The sequence below is a fragment of the Marmota flaviventris genome, chromosome 9 (assembly GCF_047511675.1).
Source record: "Marmota flaviventris isolate mMarFla1 chromosome 9, mMarFla1.hap1, whole genome shotgun sequence".
NCBI lineage: Eukaryota > Metazoa > Chordata > Mammalia > Rodentia > Sciuridae > Marmota > Marmota flaviventris.
The window spans coordinates 19031284-19056899 of record NC_092506.1 but is presented as its reverse complement, the minus strand read 5'-3'; the positions used below and the strand labels follow the sequence as shown (position 1 = coordinate 19056899).

Sequence of the window (25616 nt, the reverse complement as noted above, 5' to 3'; positions counted from 1 at the left end):
AGTGACCTAGCGAGACCTGTCTCAAATGAAAAAATAAAAAGGGGTGGGGATGTGGTTAAGTGACCTTGAGTTCTGTCCGTGGTACCAAAAAAAAAAATCAACATATAATCTGTTTAAAATATTAATGAGATATTTTGCCCTTTTTTGGCTACTAAGTTTGATAGCCACTCTCTGTTTTGTGCTTGTAGTACATCTGGATTGGCCCTTGTCACATTTCATGTGCTCAACTGTTGCCCGTGGCTGGGGCATAGGCTACCATCTTGGACAGCGCGAGTTCAGAGAATTGTATTGTGGGTTTTTTTTTTTGGACTTTGGTGTTTTCATTCTCTCTAAATCTTTATGTAGTAATGAAAACAGCCCAAACTGTCTATGGGAGACAGGTTAGGTAGAGAGGGATTCACTTTAATTCAGCATTTCTTTTTTTCCTGTGCCAATTCAGAGCCTGGCTTGGAAAGGGAAGGTGTATAATCATGAAGGTCACCCGTGGAACATTCCAGCGTGGGCTTTTCTGCTTTCTGGAAAAAGGGTTGGTTCAGTTTTTCTAGGTGGCATTTCAGATCAACTCCACCAAAAACGGGGATTGTAGCTTGAAGGACGTGAAGCAGAAGCGTGGCCAGGTCTCAGGAGAGATTGAGTCCTCTCCCGATCTCGTCTTTGATTCTTCTCTGGGCATCTGGTTCATCCTTGTTCTGAGCTGGTGATGATCCTGGCACCCATCCATGTGTGAGCAGATGTTTGTGTACAGCTCCCTAGTCTACACCTTGGGTTCTACCCACATGGTCTCTCTCACTGTCCTTCCACCTGTTTCTCTGGAAAAGGGACCTGGCCCAACTTAAGCTATAAGGTCTGTGGGGAGATGGAAAAGGCAGGTTATCTTCAACAGGGATGCTGGCTTTTCACTGTATCGCTTGTTTCCGTTGCTGTGCAGAAGAGGCTATCTTTTCTCCCCCATTGTGTATCTTGGCACTCTTGTTGAAGATCAATCAGCTGCATATGCATGGGTTTAATTGTACACTCTCAATCTGTTTCATGGCTCTATGTGAGTCTTTATGCCTCTCCTATACTTTTAATTATTGTGACTTTGTAGATATTTTGAAACTAGGAAGTGTGAGGCCTCCAGTTTTGCTCTCCTTTCTCAAGATCACTTTGGTTATTCTCTCTCTTTCATAGGCTCATATGAGTTTTGAGATTGTTTTTTTCTATTCCTATAAAAAAGATGGCATTGGGATTCTGATAGGGATTGCATTGAATCTGTAGACTTCTTTGAGTAGGGTGGACGTTTTGATAATATGAATTCTCCCAATCCATGAAGATGGGATGTCTTCCTATTTATCTGTGTCTTTAATGCTTTGAGCAGTGTTGTGTAGTTTTCAGTGTAGAAGTCTTTCCCCTCCTTGGTTGTATTCTAATTACACCTCCACAAATCTGTTTAAAAAATAAAAGAAAATAAAAGTATATGTTGTTAGAAGTCAATCGAGGTTTCTGGGAGCCTACCCTGGAAATGTGATTAGACACACTGAAGGAGTCACTGTGATCAAGGCTTCTCCAGGATCCACAGTCTCTCCATGTCACTGGTTTTCTTTCCTGCCTCTCCCATCTGGATTTTCTTTGCATTGACCTGTCATTCAGCTCCCAGAGCATGGACAGAGCATGGACAGAGCATGGACAGAGCATGGACAGAGCATGGACAGGAGGACATTCAAGCACATTCTTCCCCTATTTTTTTTTGTATTGGAGATTGGACCCAGTGGTGCTTTACCATTGGGCTACCTCCCCTGTTCTTTTTTTTTTCTTTTAATACTTTTTAATTGTCAATGGACCTTTATTTTATTTATTTATTTATATGCAGTGCTGAGAATTGAACCCAGGGCCTCATACATGCAAGGAAGTACTCTACCACTGAGCCACAACCTAGCCTTCCCCTGTTCTTTTTTAAAGTTTTTTTTTTTTTTTTCTTAAAAGTTTTAAGACAGAGTCTTGCTGAGTTGCTCAGAGTGGCCTTTGAGCTTGTGATCCTCCTGTCTCGGGCTACCCTGTTGCTGCGATTTTAGGCATGTGCTATATTGCTTCTGGCTAAGGAATGTTTTTGTTCCTGTTTTGGTTTTATGTGTTGGGTGATCTCGTTTGTTTTGATTTGTTTTCTTTCAGACCCCCCTCCTCCAGATGGATCCCCTAATATTACATCTGTCAGTCATAATTCAGTAAAGGTCAAGTTCAGTGGGTTTGAAGCCAGCCACGGACCCATCAAAGCCTACGCTGTCATTCTCACCACTGGGGAAGGTAAGGAGGGGCTGCCACGGGTAAATCAGTGTGCGAGAGATGCCGTGATCACTGAGGCATACTAGTGACACAAGCACGTGCCTCTCTTCACACTTCAGCCCCTGTTTTGGCACCCAGAGCGGGAGTTGGCTGTTGGCCTGATGGTCTTGATCTGAGGTCAGCAAACTTTCTATGAAGGGCCAGAGAGCAAATGTCTTAGGCTTTGCCTGCCCTACAGCCTCTGCCTGTTGAGCTCGGCCGTTGTAGTAGGAGAGACATCTAGATGGTGGTGGCTGTTCTCATTAAACATTATTTACCAAACAGGTGGTGGCTAGATTTGGGTCATAGACCATAATGTGCCAACCTCTGATGTAGATTTTTCTTTTCTTTTGCAACACAGGGTCTTTTAGTGGCAGAATGTTATTTAGTCTTAACCAATATTATCTTCCCTCCCATCCAGATCATCCTTAAAGGATGACTTTCTTTTGAAAGAAAACAGAAAACGATTTCCTTTGCATAGTGCATCCCTGCAGAAGTGGATTCAGGTTGCTTTTCCTTTAGGGGGCTCTGTTACATTCCTTGGTGGTCAGAAGGGAATGACAGAGTGTCCTTAATTGCTGCCTGTGAGGGCACCGCATGGGCCTGAATTTAAAATGCCAAGCTTTGTTGTTTTGGGCAATTCTTTCATGTGAAAAATGCAGGGCCACCTCTGCCCTCCCTGTATCTCAACCTGTGGTGCTGTCCTCATCTCCGTGAAGAAGACGGGGACCAAACACACTCTGCAGGGATCCTAGGAGATAAAAGTTTGCTGGCTCCAAAATTTCAAAGAGCAATGTTGAGACACATTTCTCTCTCTCTCTCTTTCTCTTTCTCTCTTTGAGTCTGTTTCAAGTTCTGTTTTATTTTGCTGGGATGGTTTTCAACAAACCCCATGGCTCAGACCTTTGCTGAATGAGGGTGCTGATGTTGCCTGGTGGCACTGCTGACCAGTACTGGCCTGTGATGAATGGGACCCCAGCCCTTGGGCCGGATGGTCTGGCTTAGGAATCCAGGACCATGTGGGCCCTGTGACCTTGGGCCAGGCCCTGTCCGTTTACCTGTGCTTTTATTTTCTTGTCTATAGAGTGGGGATAATAAGCTTTTGTGATGGGATCCACGGGGGTGAAGTGAGTTAATGTAAGCAAAGCCCGACAGTGAGAGGCCACTGGCATGCAGCGTCAGTGTCATAGTGTAGGTAAACGGGAGACTTAAGTCTCTGCTGTCATTTAACGATTTGCTTTCTCTGTGCCTTTCTTAGCTGATAACCCTTCTGCAGATGTTTTGAAGTATACATATAAGGATTTCAAAAACGGGGCCTCGAACACTTACGTGACATACTTCATAAGCACAGAAGAAAAGGGACGTTCTCAGGGCTTGTCAGAAGTCTTGAAATACGAGATCAACGTTGGGAATGAGTCAACCACCCACGGCTATTACAACGGGAAGCTGGAGCCTCTGGGCTCCTACCGGTGAGGTCCTTTGTTCTTGTGTTTGGGGCCCAGCCTCCTGAATACAGAGCTCTGTGTGCCTGTAGTGGCAGGCATGTCCCAGCAGCCTGATTGTGGTCCTTGTCATCCACAGGGCTTGTGTTGCTGGCTTCACCAATATTACCTTTAACCTTCAAAGTGATGGACTCATCAACGGAGCTGAGAGCTACGTGACCTTTGGTCCCTATTCAGAGGCGGTTTTCTTGCCCCAGGATCCAGGTAGAGGAAAGACAGGAGTCCCGTCATCAATTCCGGTGTCCACCTCCTTTGGACCCCAGGGGGTTGGAGTGCCTGCCTCTCCCCTCTTAGAAGTGGAGATGTCACTTGTTCATTGGGCTCAGCTCAGCTTTCCCCACTCTGAGGTCTCCGGCAGCCCTTGTCCCTCACTCTCCCTTTTCGAAAAGCCAGCTGCATTTCCAATCTGCATAGATTATTTAGTCCTTTAATCTCAGAGTAGCTGGGCACACTGTGTGACTTTTGGTGCATAGAATTCTTGAATATTTGCATCAGAAGGAATCATAGAAATTGCCTCATTCAATCTGTTTTAGAAACAAGGCTGTTAAGACCCCGAGATGGAAAGTCACTTCCCCAGGGTTACACAGCAGCTTAGAGGCCTGAAACTCTGGCCTTGGACTCCTTGTCAAGTGTTGCTATCCATCGTCATAGAACTGAGTGGTATGGGAGCTTTGGAACCTAAGGGAAGTACCTCCACCACCTCCATGCCAGAGACAAATTGACTTGTCTGTTTTTTCTACTTGGGAGTTGTTGGATATAAAAAAGAGTTCCATAGGAGCAAAATCTGGGGAGTCCCCACTCCTCCCCAGTAAATGAGAGATGCACATCACCTTAGCATGGTGCCGTAAAGTGTTTTTTGCTCATACGGGGTGTTGGGCTCAAAAACCCTAAAGTGGTAGGATAATCAGTGATCTAGCCCAGTTCCCTAAATTTGTAGTTGAGGAACTAAGACCTGGAGATGAATTAGGCCTTTCTCACAACTGTCCAGGGAGTGGTGGAATAATGGGGATAAAGAGCCCAGCTCCCAAATGCCTAGACTAGTTTAAGGTCCAAAGATAGTTGACCATGCTCCATGTGCGTGTGCACACACATGCACATGCGTGTACTCTGGCACTCTGACCATACCCCCCGACCTGTGCTATGAGGCCCCTGGCCAGTTGTCTGCTTGTCGGGGGTCCTGCAGGAACACCTTTCCAAGTGCCTCCCATTTGGACTTTGCCCAGGTGTCATCTGCGGAGCTGTGTTTGGATGTATCTTTGGTGCCCTGGTCATCGTGGCTGTGGGAGGCTTCATCTTCTGGAGGAAGAAAAGGTGACATTATTTATGTTGATTGTAACACTCTACTTTGTAATGGAGCTTTTTATTGTGGGAAATTTCAAACATTCCAGGATTGGAAGCAGTCACAGAGAGAGCTCCCTGTTCCTTCCCGTCGTCCTCAGGGGTCCCCACCTGCCAGTCTTGCTTCATTTTTGCCCCAGCCGGGGCACTTTCAGGCCTGTCCTGGCTGCTGCTTTGGGCTGTTGGTGAACCCCACAGCAGAAGATGCTGCGCTCCCTCAGAGTGTTCTAGTCCACAGGCAGTTCCACAGGGTAGTGGTCAGAGGTTTCCTTTTAGAGTCAGCCAGGTCCCAACCTAGGATCCCCCTCTCACTCTCTGTTGGGAACCTGAGCCTCAGCGGCCTCCTCTGTAGTGTGGGGATAACAAGCATGCCCAGCTCGGGAGGCTGCGGAGCCTTGGAAGGTGAAGTGCTTTGCACACTGTCTTATCCCTTGAGAGCTGGTATTTGACCTGTATGAGCACCCTGTGGGTAGTTAAGTAGTGATGGAAAATGGCAGCCCTGTTTTAGGTGCCCGTAGTGTGCTTGGGTTTGTGCTTTCCATGAATTATTTCCTTCCCAAGGATCTGGAAAGGCAGATCTTGTGAGCCCCATTCCATGGATGCAGAGGCGTGGAGCATAACTTGAACGTGGTCTTTGCACTTTGTCGCCTACCCTCCTGCCTGACCATGGGAAGCCTCTGTCAGTTGGGGTTGATTTGCATCCAGGTGCCGTGAACCAGGGGATTTCCACCCTGACCCAGGATTTTTAATGTGACCTGTGTCTGGTTTCTGGTGCTGCCACCTTGCACTGTTGAGATGATGGCAGTGCTCACAGTTCTTAAATTTTGGGAAGGAGAGATCAGTGGCTGGGTGAAACAGCTTTATAGTGTTTTTGTTAAAAATAGAGTAGGCCTAATGTGTGGTGGCTCATGCCTATAATCTCAGCAACTCAGGAAGCCAAGAGAGGAGGATCACAAGTTTGAGACTAGCCCCAGCAACTTAGTGTGACTCAGTTTCAAAAAATGGCGTGGGGCTGTAGCCTAGTAGTTGAGTTTAATCCCCAGTACTGAAAAATAAAATTAATGCATGGGAAAAAAAAACAGAAAAGAAGAGCAAAAAAATAAATAAATAAAAGGAATCCATAATTGTAGACCCACACAAGACTGTTCTTAACTTTTTTTTCTTACCATTTTGATGTGCTTACAAAGCTCACACATGGGTGGAGTCATATCTACATGTTAGTGTCTAGCCTGCCACATCCACTTAAGACAGAGTGGACAGCTTCACTTCATCAATATTTCAAGTGGCCACGGAATATTTAACTGTGTGGATGTGCCATCTATTTAACTGATTTATTGGATGTTTCTAATGTTTGGCCATAGTTACATATCCTTGGGCACACTCATGATTATTTCTTTAGGTTAAATTCCAAACTGGGCAATTACTGGGTTAGTGGGTATGCATGTCTTCAATTTTGGTACATGTCTGCCAAATTGCCTTTCAGAAAGTGTATTTTAATCACCAGAATGGAGTTGAGCTGGCAATGGGGAAGAATGTGGGTGCCCACCAGCATGGCAGCTCTGGGTCTGACGTGATTTTCTGGTTTATTGCGTTAACTTACCAGAATAGGTCTTCACACAAATGGGAGTATGAACAAGTCTTGATTTTCAGTAAAGAAATGCCACTGATATGTATTTGCAAGGAAATTCCTGACAGTTTCTTGAGTAAGATTTCCTCCTACTTTCCCAGAATATAAAAGAGAATAACTTTCCAGATTTGTAACCAGCATTTGCTGCTTGGGCTGTTGAGTTTGGTATTAGTGAGCAGGATTTAGTGTCTGATATGAACCCAGGCCCAGGGACAAGGCTTTGGTGCAGGTGTGAAAGGGGGAAGTGCAGATTGAGCCTATTTTGTCTAATGGATCTCTTTTTCTTTCTAAACAGGAAAGATGCAAAGAACAATGAAGTGTCCTTTTCTCAAATTAAGTAAGTTTCTATAGTTATCAGCTTTACTTTAGGACACCCAATTCCCCCAATCTGTTCAGTGACAAAAGAATTTCTGATGGAACTTGCTGTCATTTTTCCTGATTGACAGAGTTGGCTATGATCATCTGCAAGTTCTTGCTAGCTGTTTTCTACAAGAAATCTGAAGCTAGCATCTTGCTGTGTTCTATTGTTTTACCAGTAAACACATACTTTGTGATTTGCTTTTTTAAAAAACTAAGTGAATTATTAATTTTGGTACATGTCTGCCATGTACCAAATTTAAGGGGAGAGAAGAACTCACGTAAAGTCACAGATATGATCAGTTATAGAAGAGCGTTTGATTCCCTGATTCACAGTTCAGTGTTTTATGAATAATATTATTCTAATCTCCAGCCCTCATCCTGCCCTTCCCCCCAACAAATTATGTTCTGTGTTTTGTTCTTTTGAGATGATTTTTACTTTCCAAATGAGCAAGTCTTTCTAATTGCTTACTTTTTTCTTTCCCCTTCTGTGATGAAGACCTAAAAAGTAAGTAACACCTTTTTTTAATGACTTACATTTTTCTATTTTTAGTATGAACTTCTGCAAATGTAAACACAATGCTAATAAGTTGTTTTTTGGTTTTCTTAGGTCCAAGTTAATCAGAGTGGAGAATTTTGAGGCTTACTTTAAGAAACAGCAAGCCGACTCCAACTGTGGCTTTGCAGAGGAATATGAGGTCCGTGGTTGCAAATGTTGTGTTTTCCATTGCTTTGTGTTTTCTCCTGAGTGTCTGGACCTATCTTTGTGTTAAGGTGATGCTTTGTGTAAGAGGTGACTATGTCAGAGGGCTGAAACTTGTGCCTGTTCCCTGGAGATCCCATTGTTGACCCTGAGAGCTCAGATGGATGGACTGTCACTTTTAGTAGACTATGTATTTAATCCTGATATTTGGGGATTACGCAGAGAGGTAGAGAAACTAGGAATTCAAGTTAGAGGACTGTTGAATAGAATAACTAGCACACTGTAGGAGCTGGAAAGAAAACCAGATGGGGCTTTGAGAGGTCTCCAAGTTTGATTTGGAGGATTATGTGCAGTTTCACTGTCCTTGTCTGACTTCCATCCCTGCCTTTGCCCCCCAAACCAGCCCTGGAACTGCCCTGCTCAGAGCATCCCTGCACACTGGTCCTCCACATTTACACCCCCGAGACCCTGCTCACCACCTGGCACAGCTCACACACTCCCTTCTTCATGTCCTTTCCTCAGATCCCATTGGGGGGAACATGAAGTCTCTGTCTGTCCTTGCAGTTCTCTGTCCTTTGCAGCGTCTGTCCTCAGACTACCTTGTTCCACCTGTGGCACGTTGCTGTTTTCCACCTTCGGTGTTTGTTCAGTTCTGTCTTGTCATGTTGGCGATTTCTGTCTACACCTCTCCTCTAGGTTGCAAGCCCTGAAAGGCAGGAATTGGCCCTTTTTTTTTTTTTTTCTTCTTTTAGCTGTGTGTTGGTTTTCTGGGCCTAAAGCACACAGAAATGTATTTATGTAAACAAACCTATGCTCTACCACTGAGTCAAGCCCCCAGCCCTTTTTATTTTTTGAGCCAGAGTCTTGCTAAGTTGCTGAGGCTGGCCTCAAACTTGCAGTCCTCCTGCTTCAGCATCCTGTGTCACTGGGATTAGGCACAACTTAGCCTCTAGGGGAAGGTCCTTGCTTCCCACCTGCAGCTTCTGGTGGCCCCGGTTGTTCCTTGGTTTTGTGGCAGCATCACTCTGATCTCTACCTTCATCTTCTCATGGCATCTCCTTTGCCTGTGTGAGTCTCTCTCTGCCTCTTTTCCACTTACATCAACACACCCATATGAGATTAAGGGACCACCTTGCTCTAGTGTGACCTCATTTTAATTTGATGACATCAACAATTATGGAGTTTTCCAGTTAGATCATTGGTACTGGAAGTTGGATGTTCAGCATATCTTTGGGGGGGGACACAAATAAATTATCACCTCTGCATTCCCCCTTGGTCCTGCCACACTCTGTGCTCAGTGTAATCATATGTGAAGACTGAATAAATAATCAACTCATTCATTTTGTTTTCAGGATCTGAAGCTTGTTGGAATTAGTCTACCTAAATATGCGGCTGAGCTGGCAGAGAACAGAGGAAAGAATCGCTATAATAACGTTCTGCCCTGTAAGAGACTTCGTCCACACTCCCTTCCCTTCTTTCTTGTTGGCCGGCACCTCTCTAACGGGGTCGGGGCATAGTGGCTCTAACTAATAGCCACATTCCAGAACTATTCGGTGGTCACCTATTTTATGTTAAATACTGCTCTCAAGGACATCTCATTTAATTGAGTCCTCATGCTCACATTGTGAATTGGGTAGCAGAATAAGCTGAATGCATAGAACTACTATGAGTAGATGCGGAAAATGCAGCACTTAGTGTAGGTGATTTGTTCAAGGTCACACAGGCAGGAAGGGCAAAACCAGGCTCTGGACCAGACCTGCAAGCCTCTTTCAGGGAAAACCAGAGTTTGCGTTCCTAACCCCGCTGTCTGTCTCTCAGCCCCTTTATTTCAATTTGTAAAGTTCAGGGTGAAGGTGGGCAGATGCATAACAGGCCGGTTGCACTTGCTGCTTGTCCAGACAGATGCTCCTTTGATTGGCTAAGCACATTCCACAGCTAAATATGAGTTATGTGTGGGTTCCTTCCTATTTTTAAGAATTACCCATGTTTGCCACACAACCAATAGGGAAAACAGCAAGTTGAGTTTAAAAGGAGAATTATTTATTACATCAACTGTTAGATGAAAGTGGGTTGTGGTCTCTCTTTGTGGGTGGGAATTAGTTAGGGCCCAGAGAGAAGTGCAAGTGGATTGCAGCCGTGTTCTGATTTAGCAGAAACTGACAGACTTGCGGGTAATTTGTACATCAGGCTATTTAGAGACATTGTCTTTTCAATTTGAAGCCATATTTTCTCTTTCCTGGACTAAAACATTAATTTCTCAGTTTAGTCTCAGCATTTTTCTCTAGCTCTTGGGTTCTTTTTTCTTCATTTCCTCCCCTTACACTTGACAAGGAGTATTGACTCCATTTCTGAGAAAAATCTTTTTAGTCTAGGATGGGGGAGCTGCCCTAGCACTGCTTCTGAGGCCACCTCAGATTATCAGCCTGCTCTTGTGAACATCTGTGCAGAGTTTCAGATCTGGAGCAAGGGCTGGGAATTTGGTGTCTGGGTATGGTTTCTGTTGGAAGACTTTTGACTGAGACTCACACTGGTCACTGGGTTTAGCATTGCTGTGTTATTTTGTCCCAGAGAAGGTGAGGTGGGTGTGGGCAGAGACAGGGCAGCCCCGGTGGTACCACTCAAGGCCTGTCCTGACTCTTGGAGTTCTAAGGTTATTTCACTGCTGGGGATTCAGGCAAATTTGTGTGTCATGCTTTTGAAAATGATAGTCATAGTTAGAAAACGTGAGTACTTTGACACTTCTATGCATAGTAGTTTTATACATTCAGTTTATTCTTGAACTTAGTATTTTTTATAACAACGTTTTTATATAAGGATAGAGGCAGGGTGGAAGAGGTTTACCTGGGCGTGTACCCTGTCGTGGTAGAACAGGCATTAACTTTGCATTGTTTGCTGCTCACCAGATACAAAGACTCCCATGAGTCACTTCAACTCATAAGCCCCAGTTTTCTCATCTGTAAAACAGGGTAAAAGTTTGTGGGGTGCTTTTGAGGAATGAATAAGATTGCTTAGCACATTTCCTACTCTGCTCATGGCAGACACCTGCGGCCTCTTGCTTTGTCTGAGCAGGGAGACTGGTGTGGTTAGGAGCTGGGGCCTTGGTGTCCAGCTTCCCGGGTTCTAACCCCGTCTCTGCCATTTATGAGCCCTACTTGGGCGACCATGTAACTCCTCTGTGCCGCAGTCACATAGGGTGACCGTGAGATTAAATGAGCTGGTGTAGAGGATCCCAAGCTGCTCCTCTTCCAAGAGACACGTCCCGGGTCTTGCACTTCTGTTCTCTTTCATGTCTGCAACTTCTCTAAAATGCTGGCTTCTAATGTGGACCTTGATTTCTCCTTTAATGGTTACAGATGATGTTTCTCGTGTCAAACTTTCAGTCCAGACCCATTCCACTGATGACTACGTTAATGCCAACTACATGCCAGTAAGTGGGCAGATGGCTCATAGTCCTGGGTTGTTATGATGGAAACATCAGGGTGCTCCTTTCTGTTTTCTTTGACACTATGTATTTCCTGTCTTTAGGGCTACCATTCCAAAAGAGAATTTATTGCTACACAAGGACCTTTACCCAACACTTTGAAGGATTTTTGGCGTATGGTTTGGGAGAAAAATGTCTATGCCATTGTTATGTTGACCAAATGTGTTGAACAGGGAAGGGTAAGTCTTTAAAAATTTAAAAATCAAATGAAATTAATTAATGTTTTTTTTTTTATTGTGGTGCAACTATGTCTTTAAAAAAAAAAACTTCTTCCTAAATATTACTGTCTTTATTCTTAGAACTTTATTTTTCCTTTTATTCCTTAAAAAGTTTTTTCTCTTTTAAGCTTTTATTCATTTTTATTAGTGTTTTAATTATGCAGAATAATGGATTTGATTGTGGCATATTTGTACATGCAGATAACAGTTTGATTATGTTCACTTTCCCATTAGCCTCTCTTCCCCCTCCCCCAGATTCCCTTCCCCTCCTCTAAAAGTCTCTCTGTTGATTTTCATGTCATATTTTTTTAATCTTGAAAAACATCTGATTTTTCATTATGTTCATTTGTGTACAAATAGCAACATCCTGAATTCATTAAGTCACTGCTACTGGAGTTAGTAAATAGCAAGAGTTAATTTTTTTATCACTATGACCCAAAGACCTGACAAGAACAACTTAGAGGAGAAAACATGTATCTTGGCTCATAGTTTCTTAGGTTCAGTCCATGGGCAGCTGACTCCACAGCTGTGGGCCTGAAGTGAGGCAGATCATCATGGCGCACAGGCACAGCAGAGGGAAGCTGCTCAGAACGTGACAACCAGAAAGCTAAGAGAGAGCTCTGCTTATCAGGGACTAAAACATAAACCCCTATAAAGGCACATCCTGGTGACTTACTTCCTCCAGCCACACCTGACCTGCCCAAATTACTGCCCACTTAATCCATATCAGTGGATTAATCCACTGATTTAGCTCATATCTCATAATCTAATCATTTCACCTCTGAGAATTCTGGCATTGTCTCACACACGAGGTCTTGGTGGACACTGCATATCTAAACTCTAACAGAGATGCGTAGCTCTGTCCATAATCAGCTGTGTGCACGTGAGCAAGCTCACCCTGTCAGTAAAGAGCAGGCTTCTTCATCTCTCAGCTTGGAGGTTTCACCAATTTGGTGATTTTCACACTTAGATTTTTAGCAGTGAGGCCCCTTCTTGAAGTAAAATCGCAGCGTTATTCTCAGATAAGTCTCAGCAGCAGCTCTTCCTGGTGTCCTGGAATCCTCCTATTGTTTCCATCAGTGATAAGATTTCTTCTGGTAATAAGACTCTTGTGTTTCCATAAGTGGATATAAAGAAGATAGAAAAATGCTAAATTCAAAACTTTGGTGCCTGATGTTACTCCGTGAATTTTTTCTGTTGTTGCTGGGAATTGAACCCAGGATTTTGTACATGCTAAGCATGAGCCATACCACTGAGCTGCATTCTCGATTTAAAAAAAAAAAAATGTAGATTTTACTTCTTGAGGAATAGGAATGGATTCCTTAAGCTGGTGGTTCTCACACTGTATGTCCTTCAGAATCACCTGGAAGGTGGTTCTACCCCCAGTTTCTCATTGAGAACAGCATTTCTGGCAGTAGCCAGGTGATACAGATGCTGAAGTCCATGGTACATACTAAGTTGGTACCATCCTAGTGATAGTGGGAACTCATCAGGTGTCATTTAAAAAAATGTTCTTTTAAAAAAAGTTTTGGATGGTTGCTCACTTTTCTTTTTTTCTGGTTATTTTTGAAAGTAAAATTTCTGTCAATGTGTATAAGTACACACACACTATTATTTCATAATAGAAATTATACTGAGGCTTTTTAAACCTCTTATTTTTATCTTATGAGTGTATCTTAGGGATGTGGCTAAATTATTAAGTAGTTCTTTAAAACATAAAGTTACCAGATGTTTATCCAGCTCCAAGTGTGGGTAAGCTCCTGTGCTAGTGGAGGTCACGGAGGAGGGGGGATCACAAGGGTCGGCAGGTGATGGTGCTCGGCTCTCGGTTGCCTGTGATACACAGGGCTGGGTTCTGCATTCCTTCTTGCATCAGGACAATAGGCTCTTAAGGGCATGAAAGAGCAGTCATTTTATGAATGCAGATAAACTTTATAGTACTGCTGAGCCCAGGACCTTGTATGTGGAATATTATCATAACTGTTAGACAAGTTAAATGTGTGGAGAACATGAAGATGAATTTAGATGGGCCATTCATCTTAGGTCAGGGTAGAAGTGGGTGTTACTGACTGGGTCAAAGGGAAAGGAAGCCAATGTATTTTCTGCATTAGAATTGCATGTTTTTTTTTTTTTTTTGACATCAGAGATTAAACCCAGGGGTTCCACATGGGCCACATCCCCATTTTTAAACAGTTTTTTATTTTATTATTTTTTAAAATTTTGAGACAGGGTCTCACTAAATTGTTTACAGCCTAAGTTGCTGCCATATTTATTATGCTTTTCCTAGATCTACCCTGGGAGGTATTATCATACTTTATAGAGGGAGAAACTGAGGCTCAGAGAACCTTATAACTTGCTCACAAAGTAGCAATAGAATCCAGCGGGTAAGAGGCTGAGCTGGGAATCAAATCTTTGTGAGAATGTGTCCCAGTCTTGAGTTCTTTCTTGAAGCAGTGGTACAGACACCAGGATCTTTAAAAAAAAAACAAGCAGAGATTCCCCAGCCAGAGTCATATCTCTGGAGGGGAAACCCAGGCATTTGTTTTTAAAACAAAACAAACCTCTCTGATAAGTCAGATAATCAGTCAAGGTTGAAGCTACTAGCAAGTGAGCACACCTTGGGAGGTTGTGTATTTGTGCACTTGTGTGTAAGGTATTTGCCAAATGGGGATTCAGGTATTCTTGAAGAGCAGTTATTTCCTGGTTTTGATTTCTGTTTACATTTGCTCACCAACTTTATCAGAATCGAAGATCTCAATGTGATTTAACTTGATCCCCTTTATTGCTGTGTGTATTTGGACTGCAAATGGGGTGTATCTACAAGTGCTGGGAATAGTTCTCATTTCTTTGGGCTGCTTGGGGTTATGGGCCAACCTGAGTTTAGTGCAGTGATCTGTCGTGGAGTGGCTCCTCAAAAGGCCAAAGGGAACTGGATGGGGACTGTGTCCCAATGTCAAGAGATAGCAGGTGTTTGGCTCTAAATCAGAAATGCAGAAATGATGGGACCCAGTGGTGCACACCTGTAATCTCAGCTGTCTGGGAGGCTGAGGCAGGGGGAGCACAAGTTCTAGGCCCTCTGGGAAACTTAGCAAGATACTCTCTCAAAATAAAAAATATAAAGGGCCAGGAATGTAGCTCAGTGGTAAAACTGGGGGTGGCAGGGGAGAGAAAATGATGACCTAGTGTTGGCAGATCTGATTTTTACAAAGTCTGAATTTTTATGAGAAAGCTCCCATTTTAAAGGAGTTGACAAGAATTAAAATTAAATTAAAAGCCAGAAAGGGTCAACCCAGAGCCCTGCTAAGGGACCAGTTCTGTCCCTTGTGCCAGTTTCTGTTACCTGGTTTTCCTTGTGAGGCTTTAGTGATAGTAGTTGACGTGATCTGAGTCTTTTCATAAAAAGTGCAATTTTGCAATTTTATTTCAGACAAAATGTGAGGAGTACTGGCCCTCCAAGCAGGCCCAGGACTACGGGGACATAACTGTGGCAATGACATCAGAAATTGTTCTTCCGGAATGGACCATCAGAGATTTCACAGTGAAAAATGTAAGTAAGAGGTGAAAATAGATAGATCTTAAAAAGCTAGCAGTTCCTGATTTTGGGGTGTACGTTTAGATTGATGTTGACTCTTAGGTTATTTTTTTTTAATCAGGAAAACGATTTTTGCTTTCTTTGTTCTTTTTTTTTTTGCAGAATAAAGCTATTCTTATGTAAATACACTCAAAGGCAACTCCTTGTATTTATTTTCTTGAGAGAAATTTCGTAAATTTTTCCTGAATAAAATGAGTCTTAAGAGCATGGCCCTGCATCAGTAGTTCTTTCCTCCCTCCTCCAAGTGATTTGTTCAGGGAGTTTTTGTCACACACTGAAGCCTTTTGGATTATTTGTTTGGGAATATGTCATCAGGGGTGCCAGTTGCTGTTAGGAGTGGTTTATACCTTTATTTTATTTATTTTTTTTTATGTGGTGCTGAGGATCGAATCTAGTGCCTCACATGTGCTAGGCAAGTGCTCTACCACTGAGCCACAAGCCCAGCTCAGGAGTGGTTTATAAAGTTATATTAATAGGATTTCAGGGCCTCTCTATGCACATTGCATCTTTTCCCCAAAAACTTACAAACACAAATCCAATTAAATTGTGCAGGTGTTCTAGGACATCAAGTCTATATGTTCTTATTTTTTTTTAAACAGTGTTTGAAATACAGGCCATGCCATGAAATGACAGTGATACCTCCTGATGGCTGTGTAGATGGCTTTAACTATTTGCAATTTATTCTCTTTTATCTTCTGGTTCCAAGTTTAAGTCTCTCCCCTAAAGAAATAGTAGGAAATACAGGAATAGGCTTTGTTAGTCATAAAGATGAATCTGAGCATTATTTATAATGGATGAAAGATGGAAACTGTGCACATGCCCAGACTTTGGAGAAAGGCTAAACTCTGACTTATCTTACTATATTGTTACTCACTTATTTGAAATGATGCATATACATAGTATGTATACAGCTAGCCCTCTGATATCCGGGTTCTAGATGCATGGATTTGACCAACTTAGCATCAAAAAATGTTTAGGAAAAAAAAAATCATATCTGCACTGAGTGCATAGACTTCTTTTTCCAGTCATTATTCCTTAAACAACACAGTGTAACAACCATTTACGTAGTATTTATATTATAGGTTAGGTTTTATAAGTAATTTAGAGATGATTTAAAGTACAGTCATGTGTTGTTCAATGACAGGGGTAGGTGCTGAGAAGTGTGTCATCATGTGAACGACATGGAGTGTGCTTACACAAACCTGATGGTACAAACTACTGCGCACCTAGGTCAAGCACACACTATCTTCTACGTGGTCTGTTGTTGAAACTTTGTGCATGACTGTGTTCAGGAGGATGTGTGTAGGTCATGTGTAAATACTATGTTATTTTATACTATGTCGTTTATTTAAGGGACTTGAGCATCCATGGATTTTCATATCCAGGGGGTCCTGGAACCCCCAAGGTTGCTGAGGGATGACTGTCATCATGAGATGTTAGAACATAGTGTGACTGAGACACTTGAAGAGATGAAATTTTATGCATGTTATGAAAAGTGTATGGAAGAAAAGCCGGGCAGCAGATCCAGTGGTGCTGACTCTTATGGGAATTGGGCTGTTAAGTTCTAGTTGACAAGGATTATTCTTGAAGGTTCTGTAAGTCAGAGGTAAAGCACAGGATAATAAATATTAATTCTTTACTTATTGTTATGTCTCAAAGATTCTAGGCTCAATTAATATTTTATTTAATTATTGGAGATGTTGTCAAAACTGTTACCAGGCACTGGCTGGGCCACCTAAACAGTTAGGTTTATAGTTGAAAAACCTTGCTTACTTCTGTATGTTTTGCCCATTTAAACTGAGTGGCTTATCTCTGGTTGCTTCTCTTGCTTGGAGTTTGCCTTTGTGGAGGGGAACTGTGGGTCAAATTGCCCACATCATATAAAAAGATTGTTATGGCTGTCATTATTGTTTCATTAATTAAACTCCAGATTGATTCAGATTTCACTTTTTTTCTACTAAAGCTTTCTCTTATATTAGAATCCAATCCAGGTTACCAGATGACATTTAGTAAAATATTATTCTTTTAATTTTATAAAATGCACTAATACATTTTCCTTTAAAAAATGAGAGCATTAATACAGCTAAGAGTTTTCCTTTTACCACCACCCCTAACCTGAGCCCCTCTGCAGTAATAACAGTGAGAACTATTTCCTTCCTTGATTTCTTTTTCTCTCCCTCTCTCTCCTCCTACTTTGCCTAGCTATACCTTTTCCTTGGATGAGGACTTTTGGTGAAATTTGGGGATGTTAAGTTTGTTTGTGATGAGGCTTCTGGATATCCTCTCACCTCACTTTGCCCTTTCTTCCAACTGTTTTCCAAATCTTGATTAATGTGAAGTCATTGCTTTTTATAATAAATACATAGTAAAAAGTTAGCCTCAAAGGATAGCATTCATAAAAGAGACGGAGATGCCTGCGGTCCAGCTGTGGGTCCACTTGGTGAGGCCAAGGCTCAGTTGTGGGCTGTAGCTGGGGCTGTTCTGATACTTAAAAGTACATGTTTGGCCAGAGGTAGGAAATCAGTAGGCATAATAACTAGTTCTGTTGGAACAGGACCCAGTTTCTACTGTCTGTTAGATGTTGAAATAGATTTTGGCAGGGGGGAGGGTGGGCAGGAACCTTTCTCAAAACCCTACAATTGTAAATATTTGCTTGGTGCTTGCTAATTGCCTGCTATTCTCTTAGAGTCTCTGGAGGACCTTGATGAATTATGAGGTGTGGATCCTCATGGCTTTATTTGGATAAACTACTTTTGGTTTTGTGGTCAGCGACATCCCCAGGTGGGCTTAGGAATAGGGTTTGTGAAGCTCTTAGGAGGTGCAGGTTCAAAGATGTGAGTCCGTTGTTGGCCAGCAACTGGAAAGGGAAGAAGAGATCGGAACAGGAGGAGGAGTAGATGTCTCAGCTGGCTCTGAGGTGAATGTCGGGGGAGCCACTCACTTTCCTCTGACTCTCCCTTTCCTCTTGCACACGTTATGAGGATTTGATGAGGATAAAGGATGTGGAAGATCTGCAGCAGGCGTTGGTACTATGTGAAGTTCTTCTCTGAGCTGTGCCCACTCCTGCTGCAGTGCCTGTTGTCTGTCCCAGGCATGCAGTGAGCAAGCTCTGCTCTCCTTTGTGACATTGTGAAACAATTCTTGTCTCTGAACCTGACCCCTTGGTTGTCTTGTAGATCCAGACCAGTGAGAGTCACCCGCTGCGACAGTTCCATTTCACCTCCTGGCCAGACCATGGCGTACCCGACACGACGGACCTGCTCATCAATTTCCGATACCTTGTTCGTGACTACATGAAGCAGAGTCCTCCTGAGTCACCCATTCTGGTGCATTGCAGGTATGCAGATGGCACTAAATGTGTGACAATTCCACATGTGATTTATGAGCAGTTCACAAAAATAGCGTAAAGGATTGCAATAGCCATTTACAAATTCAAGAAAGATCTGGATTGATTCCCTAAGCTCCAAGGTGCTTGAATAGTGGTTGGCAAACTGTAGCCTGTGGACCAATTGTGATCAGCTACCTGTTTTACAAATAAAATGTCATTGGAACACAGCCAGCCCATTTGTTCACATATCTTTTATGGTTGCCTTCATGCTACGGTGCTATTATGGCCTGCAAAGCTGAAGATATTTGCTATTTGGCCCTTGCAGAAAGAGTGTGCCCACTCCTACTCTAGAACAATAAGAAGTGAACTTTAAAGCTAAAGGAATTAATTTGGGGCTGAAGAAAGGAGGAGGGGCTTTGTTGCTCTGTGGGGAAATAAATAGATGAAAGGTGCTCTCCTAGGTTAGGGCGGCCACTAGAGTGGGATGAGTGGAGACTCTGTGACAAGGTGTTTTATTTAAGACATTTAACTCAAAAGTGAGTTTGGGACTTAGGCCCCAGGCTTGAGCTAGTGCAGCTTGACTTGCTGCCATTTCAGTTGAGCCAAGGTTGGCTGATCCTGGCCATCGCTCTCCAACAGTGCTAGTGGAGAAGAGCAAGAAATGAGAACAAATGGGGGCATTTTGAGAAGTCCACAGTTGAGGCAAACCACGGTGATGGGTTTCTTTCCCTTTCTTTCAGTGCTGGGGTTGGAAGGACGGGCACTTTCATTGCTATCGACCGTCTCATCTATCAGATAGAGAACGAGAACACTGTGGACGTGTATGGCATCGTGTATGACCTTCGGATGCACAGGCCTCTCATGGTGCAGACAGAGGTGAGGCCAGGATCCGTGACGGGCACTCTGCCCTGCCCATCTGTTTCTCAAGGTGGCATTGGGTCACATGCTTGCGTTAGAATATTTCACCTTTCCAGATCTTCTAGCTCTTGGCTCTGGAGTAACACTGAATTTCATTGCAAATCCTAAACTGAGTTGGAATTAAATGACCTGATACAAGTGACGTAGTGGCACTGATCCCAGTCGTGGAACTACCTGGATAGTGTCAGGATTCTTCACTGTGCTGCCTCTGACTTATCAAATAATCTTTTCACATCTCCAAACTTTGGGGTCCAGGTTTTAGTAAAACTGATCCTTCCACTCTTTTTTTTCTAAGAAGATCTGACCATCTTTAAAGTAAGCTGACCAAACAGATGTCTTAAACAGGAAAGCTAGGAAATAGCATGATTCTGCTTAAGCATTAATGCAGCACTTAGTCCTCACCCTTCCTTGTAGCCATTAAAGAACATTAGTTGTCAAGAGATACAGAGGTGACGACCAGTGGAAAAAATGAATGTTGACTGTGTACCATGGAACGTGTGCAGGACTGTTAGATTTGTTTTCCCCGAAATGTTCCCGATCAACAGTGTTTTCAAGGCATGTTCTCATCACAGTACAGTGGGGACTAGCCTTCCTCTAAGGGATGGATGTGCCTTGACCAAGATGAGAGCAGAATATTAATTTTGTATCCGGCTGTTGCCCTGTTCCAATTTAGAACCCTTTGAATATGCACTGTGGTTTTGAGTCTAGCAGGGAATGTTCTGGAGGCCCAGGTACATTGTGTGCTTCAAGGTGAACTGTGCGGTTGAGTGAAAAGAGTAATATTTATCTCCTGTATTAGAGTTTCATTTTTCTGCTATAATTGTATAGAGTCATCTCTCAGTCTGCTATGTTCTTTTAAGAAATATAGGAGTCTTGTGCCTGTGGATTTTTTTCTTTTCTTTTTTTAATGTTCTGAAAATAGTACTTAGTCATATTAAAAAATTTAGCAATACAGGACTTTGTAGAATATATTTTTCCTTTTTCCCTTTTCTTCCCCAAGCCTGCTTCCTGGAGGCTGTCAATGGATCTAGTTTGGAATATATCTTTTATAGGCCACTTCATGTTCATCAGTATACATACAGCCTCACTCACTCACTCACTCACATGGAGTATTTTGAAAAAATGGATCCTGTTTTCTATATAAGGCTTCCTCATTTTTTTTCCTTACAGGATTATGGTTACTTTTCTGTGTTGGCATACACCTCTTTTTATTTTTGGTACTGGGGATTGAATCCAGAGGTGCTTAACCATGGAGCTACACCCCTAGCCCCTTTTATTTTTTTGAGACAGGGTCTTTAAGTTGCTTAGGGCCTCTCCAAGTTACCAAGGCTGGCCTCGAATTTTTGATCCTCCTGCCTTAGCCTCACAAGCCACTGGGATTATAGGCATGTGCTACAGTGCCTGGCCTCCTCCTCTTCCTCCTCTTCTTCCGCCTCCTCCTCCTATTCTGATATATTTTTTAGTTGTAGATAAACACAATACCTTTATTTTATTTATTTATTTGTGTATGTGAAAGAACCAGTGCTTCACACATGCTAGGCTAGTGCTCTACCACTGAGCCACATCCCAGTCCATCCCCTCCCTCCCTCCCTCTCTCTCTCTCTCTCTTCCCCCATGGCTACTTGCAGATCCTGATGTGGTTCTCACTGCTTTTCACCTGATCACTCCTTTATCCCATTTTCTATCTTGAGAATTATGATTTACTTCTGCTATGCAGCTTCCCTAGCCCAGGAAATCTTGCTGGACTTGTTATTTTTTGGATGTCTGTGCATTATCTCCTCCACATCCTTCCTTTCCCCAGGATTCTGATATGTGTCCATGGGGAGGGAAGGGGAGAATGTGCCTCTCTGGTTGAGAATCACTGATGCAGAAATCTTGCTGTCTGTGGTTTCAGATTTTACCAGAATGTTGTGAACCTCTTAAAACTTGCTTGCTGTTTGCCATTGAGTGGGGTGGAGTTTGGGTGGTTGGTGACAGGGATGATGTGTTGGAAAGTAGTTTGGGTGCTAATCTTGGGACCTGTGCTCATTGGCTCTCTCCTTTTCTCTCTCAGGACCAGTATGTTTTCCTCAATCAGTGTGTTTTGGATATTATCAGATCCCAGAAAGACTCCAAAGTCAATCTCATCTACCAGAATATGACTGCAATGACAATCTATGAAAACCTCGAGCCAGTGAGCATGTTTGGAAAAACAAATGGTTACATCGCCTAATTCCAAAGCAGATCCTTTTTGAAGTTAACCAGAGCGACGCACCCACAGCAGAGGAAAACGCCCCGATGTTGACATGTCTTCATACGTCTCTTATCTCAATTCTGTGTTCTGTTCTGTTAGAACTACTCTGGAGGGTGTGAAGCTGTGCATGTCAAACGTGGCAGATGAGAAGCTGGGGCTTTCAGGGGCTGTGGATTGGGGTGAGCAAATCAACTGCATTCCTGTTACCAATGGGATGAGTTCACTTTTTTATTTTCTTTGAGAATTGTGGAAAATCAGGAAAAGTGAGCTATGATTTTTTTTTTCTTTTTCAAAACAGGTTTCTTTTTCTTTCTTTTCTTTTCTTTCTTTTTTTTTTTAAAGAGACTATTTTATATGATTCACATGCTAAAGCCAGGATTGTGTTGGGTTGAATATATTTTAAGTATCAGAGGTCTATTTTTACCTACTGTATCTTGGAATCTAGCTGATGGAAAATACATAATTGTGGGTGATAATTGTGTAGGGAGGGGGATGCGGTGCCTCTTCCGCATAAGTTTTCTATTTGAACATGTGCCTTTTCTGAATTATGCTTCCACAGGCAAAACTCAGTAGATATCTCTATTTTTGTATCGAATCTCACAATTGGAGTATGTGGAATATTTAAACAATAGTTTAGCATCCGAGGTTCGCCTTCTCGCTAACATTCCTGTTCTCACCCAGCCCGAGGAGGCCTCTCTTTGCTCCCTCCCTCCCCCCACGTACATCTGTGCTCCATTTCTTTCTTGCTTTTATTTTTTTTTCCCTCCCAGTTTTCTCCAAAGACTTCTGTTGGCAACATTTTCAGCCCATTGGTTGGGTGAGAATGGAAACTAAAATATCACAGTGAGAATTTCTGCGGGTGGGGATGGGAGAAGCAGAGGAATCCTACGGTGACAAAAATCCTTTCCTTGTCCCTGTCTCAACCCTTTTCTCATTTCTGTCTTTGGTAAGAAGGATTATTTAAAGGTGCAATATGTGACTTAGTGATTCATGATGCTCTGGGTTTTTAGTAATGTTTTACTCAGGTTGGCATTTTATGTGTGTCGTATGTCTGTGTATGTGTGTATGTGTGTGTGTGTGTGTTTAAAAGTGTGGCAATCTGTGAACACTTCGGTGTGAATTCAGTGTCAGATGAATCCCCCTCCCCCAAAGTCCACTGGCTTTAGTCCCTATCTGCAGTGACACATATCGGTATCTACTGTACATATAAATACTAAACTCTTAAAACAGTCATTCCTATGAATTGAGGTGTACAAAGTCTGATTTGTATCAAAGATGTAATTATTATTTTTAAAACCTCTTTTCACTATACTGCTGCTGTAATTACTTTGATTTTTAATGTAGATTAATTTTTTTTTGGCTTCAGGTGTGTATTCACCAAGAATTTCAGAATTTATGTGGATTTATTTTATGGGTACATCATCTGTAAACTTCTCAAGGCATTAACATGAAAGGATTTGTTTCTTTTATATTGTGGCTCAGGTTATATTTTGAAGAAGTTTCGAGTTTGTTTTCTAATAGGCAATGAAGTATACAAGGTCTTATGAAGGAATCACTGAGTCCTTGGAGTCCTGTGGCCGTGTCCCACAGTAACACATCCTGCTGCACACTCAGGACCATGTGTCCTGTTGAGAACCGGAGCGGGGACTTCTCTGCCTCCCTGGTCACTGTGGGCCCCGAGGGATCCTGCCTCCCGATGCTGCCATGTTCCTCACCTCACTGGCACTTTGAGAAGCGACTGGACATGTTAGTGGGTATTTTAGGGTGATATAGGATGAACCTCAATGTACTGAAAGCCCTCGATGTGGTTCAGAGGTTTCATGCTGTATGTCTTGTGTCCCCCTTTCCCTGTGAGGTACTGAAAGGATTAAAAGGAGAGGTCATGGTGGTGTCATGATTTGGGGAGAGTTTGCTTCTCAGATGGAAATTGCACTTTTTGCTGAATCCTTTGCATTCTTAGGTAGTAAGCAGTCCATTCAGTATCAGGCTTTCAAGCATGAGATGGACAGGCCAGGTTGGGCCTTCCTAACTCCATGGCACAGAGGGCTGTGGCTCTGTAGGTGGGGACCAGGGAAGCCACACCGTCTGTGGGTATGGGGCGGAGCTGGTTTTGGGTCTGTTGCTCCGGCACCTTCACACTGATCTGCCCCCAACTCATGCAGGCTGCGGAGAGTCCCAGGCACCATTCAGAGCTCCCTGTCCCAATAGCCACTCTCTGGGCCACACCTTTCCCACTCATGGTGGGAGCCTGAAGTATCAAATCCCATGTAGTTTCTAAGCCCTGCTCTGTCTGCACTGCTGCCACGGAAAAATCAGAGGAAAGGACTTGCCCCTAAAAATGTCCTTTAAAATATCAGAGTCCCTCAAAAGATTAAGGCAACATAATTGTAAACATCTTGTGTAAAAATTGCAAAGCACAGAGACCCTCCTTCCCCTGCCTGATGTGAGCTTGGGAAATAGTTGGGCAACAGCCCCAGCAAGCCACTCTCCAACGTCACCCCCATCCTAGGAGGAAGGCTTGAGGTGGAGAGGTCTGGAATTCCAAATGGGTAGGTCACACGAAGGTCATGATGCTGCTCTGCAGCCTGGGAAGGACTGGGGACCAGGCTACTGGGGGTGGCCAGTGTATTTATAGCACTGTCATTGGAAGGGAAGATGAATGTGTAAATAGTAAGGACAGGCTGGGGGCGGGTCTGATGTAAGACCACGGTGCCCTTAGCTTCTGTCCCAAGCCCTCCCAGGAACAATGAACTAGAATTTGGAGAGTCCGTTGGGACCATGGGGATGGTTTGTGCTCCCTGCTCAGTATTTGACAGTTGCACATAGAAAAGCAGCCAGTGTGGATTCGCTGTCCATGCTACAGATTGGTGACCAGCTGGTTTGGGGGATTTGGGCCATTAATATCTTCTCCCAAGAGCAAAAACATTTTGCCTCCAAAGTTGAATCTAGTAACGACTGGCACCAGTGGGAAGTGACATTTGGTGTCTGTTCCCCATGGCCACATTGTGACCTCCAACCAGACTTGGACATAATTGACTCCACTGGATTTGTACTTGGCAAAGTCAGAGGCTCTCGGGTGTGGGGGTGGGGTGGGGTCAACTATGCAGCTGATTCATATTTGTATTTCATGTGGGATGAAAAAGCTTGATTTTTATTTTATTTTATTATTTTTGAAATGCTTGATTGCGCTTGATGAGCTAAACAAAGTCTTGGTGACTGATGTTGATTTGCCTCAAAAGTCCAAGTTTCTGAGTTTTCAGACTACTGTGTAGCAGTTGTGTGTTTAACATACTGTAGCTTTTTCTCCCTTGGGGGCACATATGAATAGGACATGTTGATGTGGACTCTAAACTGTAATTTTCTTGTAACTATTTTGGAATGATGCATATTTCTAATGTTTGTTATACTTGTACAGAGTATTGCTGTTGGTTGCTTTTTTTTTTTTTAAGGAAAAAAATGGCCTGAAAAAAATTTTTTTAAAGACTTACAAATACCAAATATACAAAATGTCAACACATTATGCCTTTGTTTCTTTCTTTTATTTCCCCTGCTCTCTTTACTTCACGTTCACACCATTTACCAAACAGTTTATTGGCTTATATTTGGCTGGGGTAGGCTTAAAAAAAAACAACATAAAACAGATAAACAACCCCCTCCCACCAAAAACATGATTCCCTTTGGGATTTTCCACACAGAGTTAGTTTTCTAAGGCTGCCATTACAAATACCACAGACTGCGTAGTTTAAGTAACAAGAATTTATTTTCTCACAATTCTGGAGGCTAAAGGTCCGAGGTCAAGATGTCAGCAGGCCTCTTTCCTTGGCTGGCTTCTCCCTGTGTCCTGACATGGTTGTCCCTCTGTGCACGTCTGTGTTTAATCTCTTAAGGACTCCAGGCACACTGGATTAGGGCCCATATTACCTCATTTTACTTTATTCCCTCTTTAAAGATCCCATCTCCAAATGCAGTCACCCTCTGAGGTACTGGAGGCTAGGTCTCCAATATATGAATTTTAAGGGGA

General features: G+C 42.9%; 1 protein-coding gene across 2 annotated transcripts in view; it reads left to right on the top strand.

Annotated features, from left to right (window-relative positions):
• The window catches only part of Ptprj (protein tyrosine phosphatase receptor type J), a 212251-nt gene extending 187136 nt beyond the window's left edge, over positions 1-25115 (top strand). Inside the window, exons 21-34 of one of the 2 annotated variants that reach the window (XM_071616164.1) lie at positions 2149-2280; positions 3557-3767; positions 3880-4004; positions 5024-5111; positions 7061-7102; positions 7622-7630; positions 7733-7820; positions 9178-9268; positions 11179-11252; positions 11351-11485; positions 14952-15071; positions 18293-18453; positions 19185-19320; positions 21416-25115. In XM_071616164.1, coding sequence (XP_071472265.1) covers positions 2149-2280; positions 3557-3767; positions 3880-4004; positions 5024-5111; positions 7061-7102; positions 7622-7630; positions 7733-7820; positions 9178-9268; positions 11179-11252; positions 11351-11485; positions 14952-15071; positions 18293-18453; positions 19185-19320; positions 21416-21574 — 1571 coding nt within the window. In that variant the 3' untranslated portion in view covers positions 21575-25115. Of the gene's footprint in view, positions 1-2148; positions 2281-3556; positions 3768-3879; positions 4005-5023; positions 5112-7060; positions 7114-7621; positions 7631-7732; positions 7821-9177; positions 9269-11178; positions 11253-11350; positions 11486-14951; positions 15072-18292; positions 18454-19184; positions 19321-21415 lie in introns of those variants that run through there. The other variant, XM_071616163.1, reaches the window with a different exon arrangement.
• Positions 25116-25616: the final 501 nt, after the last annotated feature.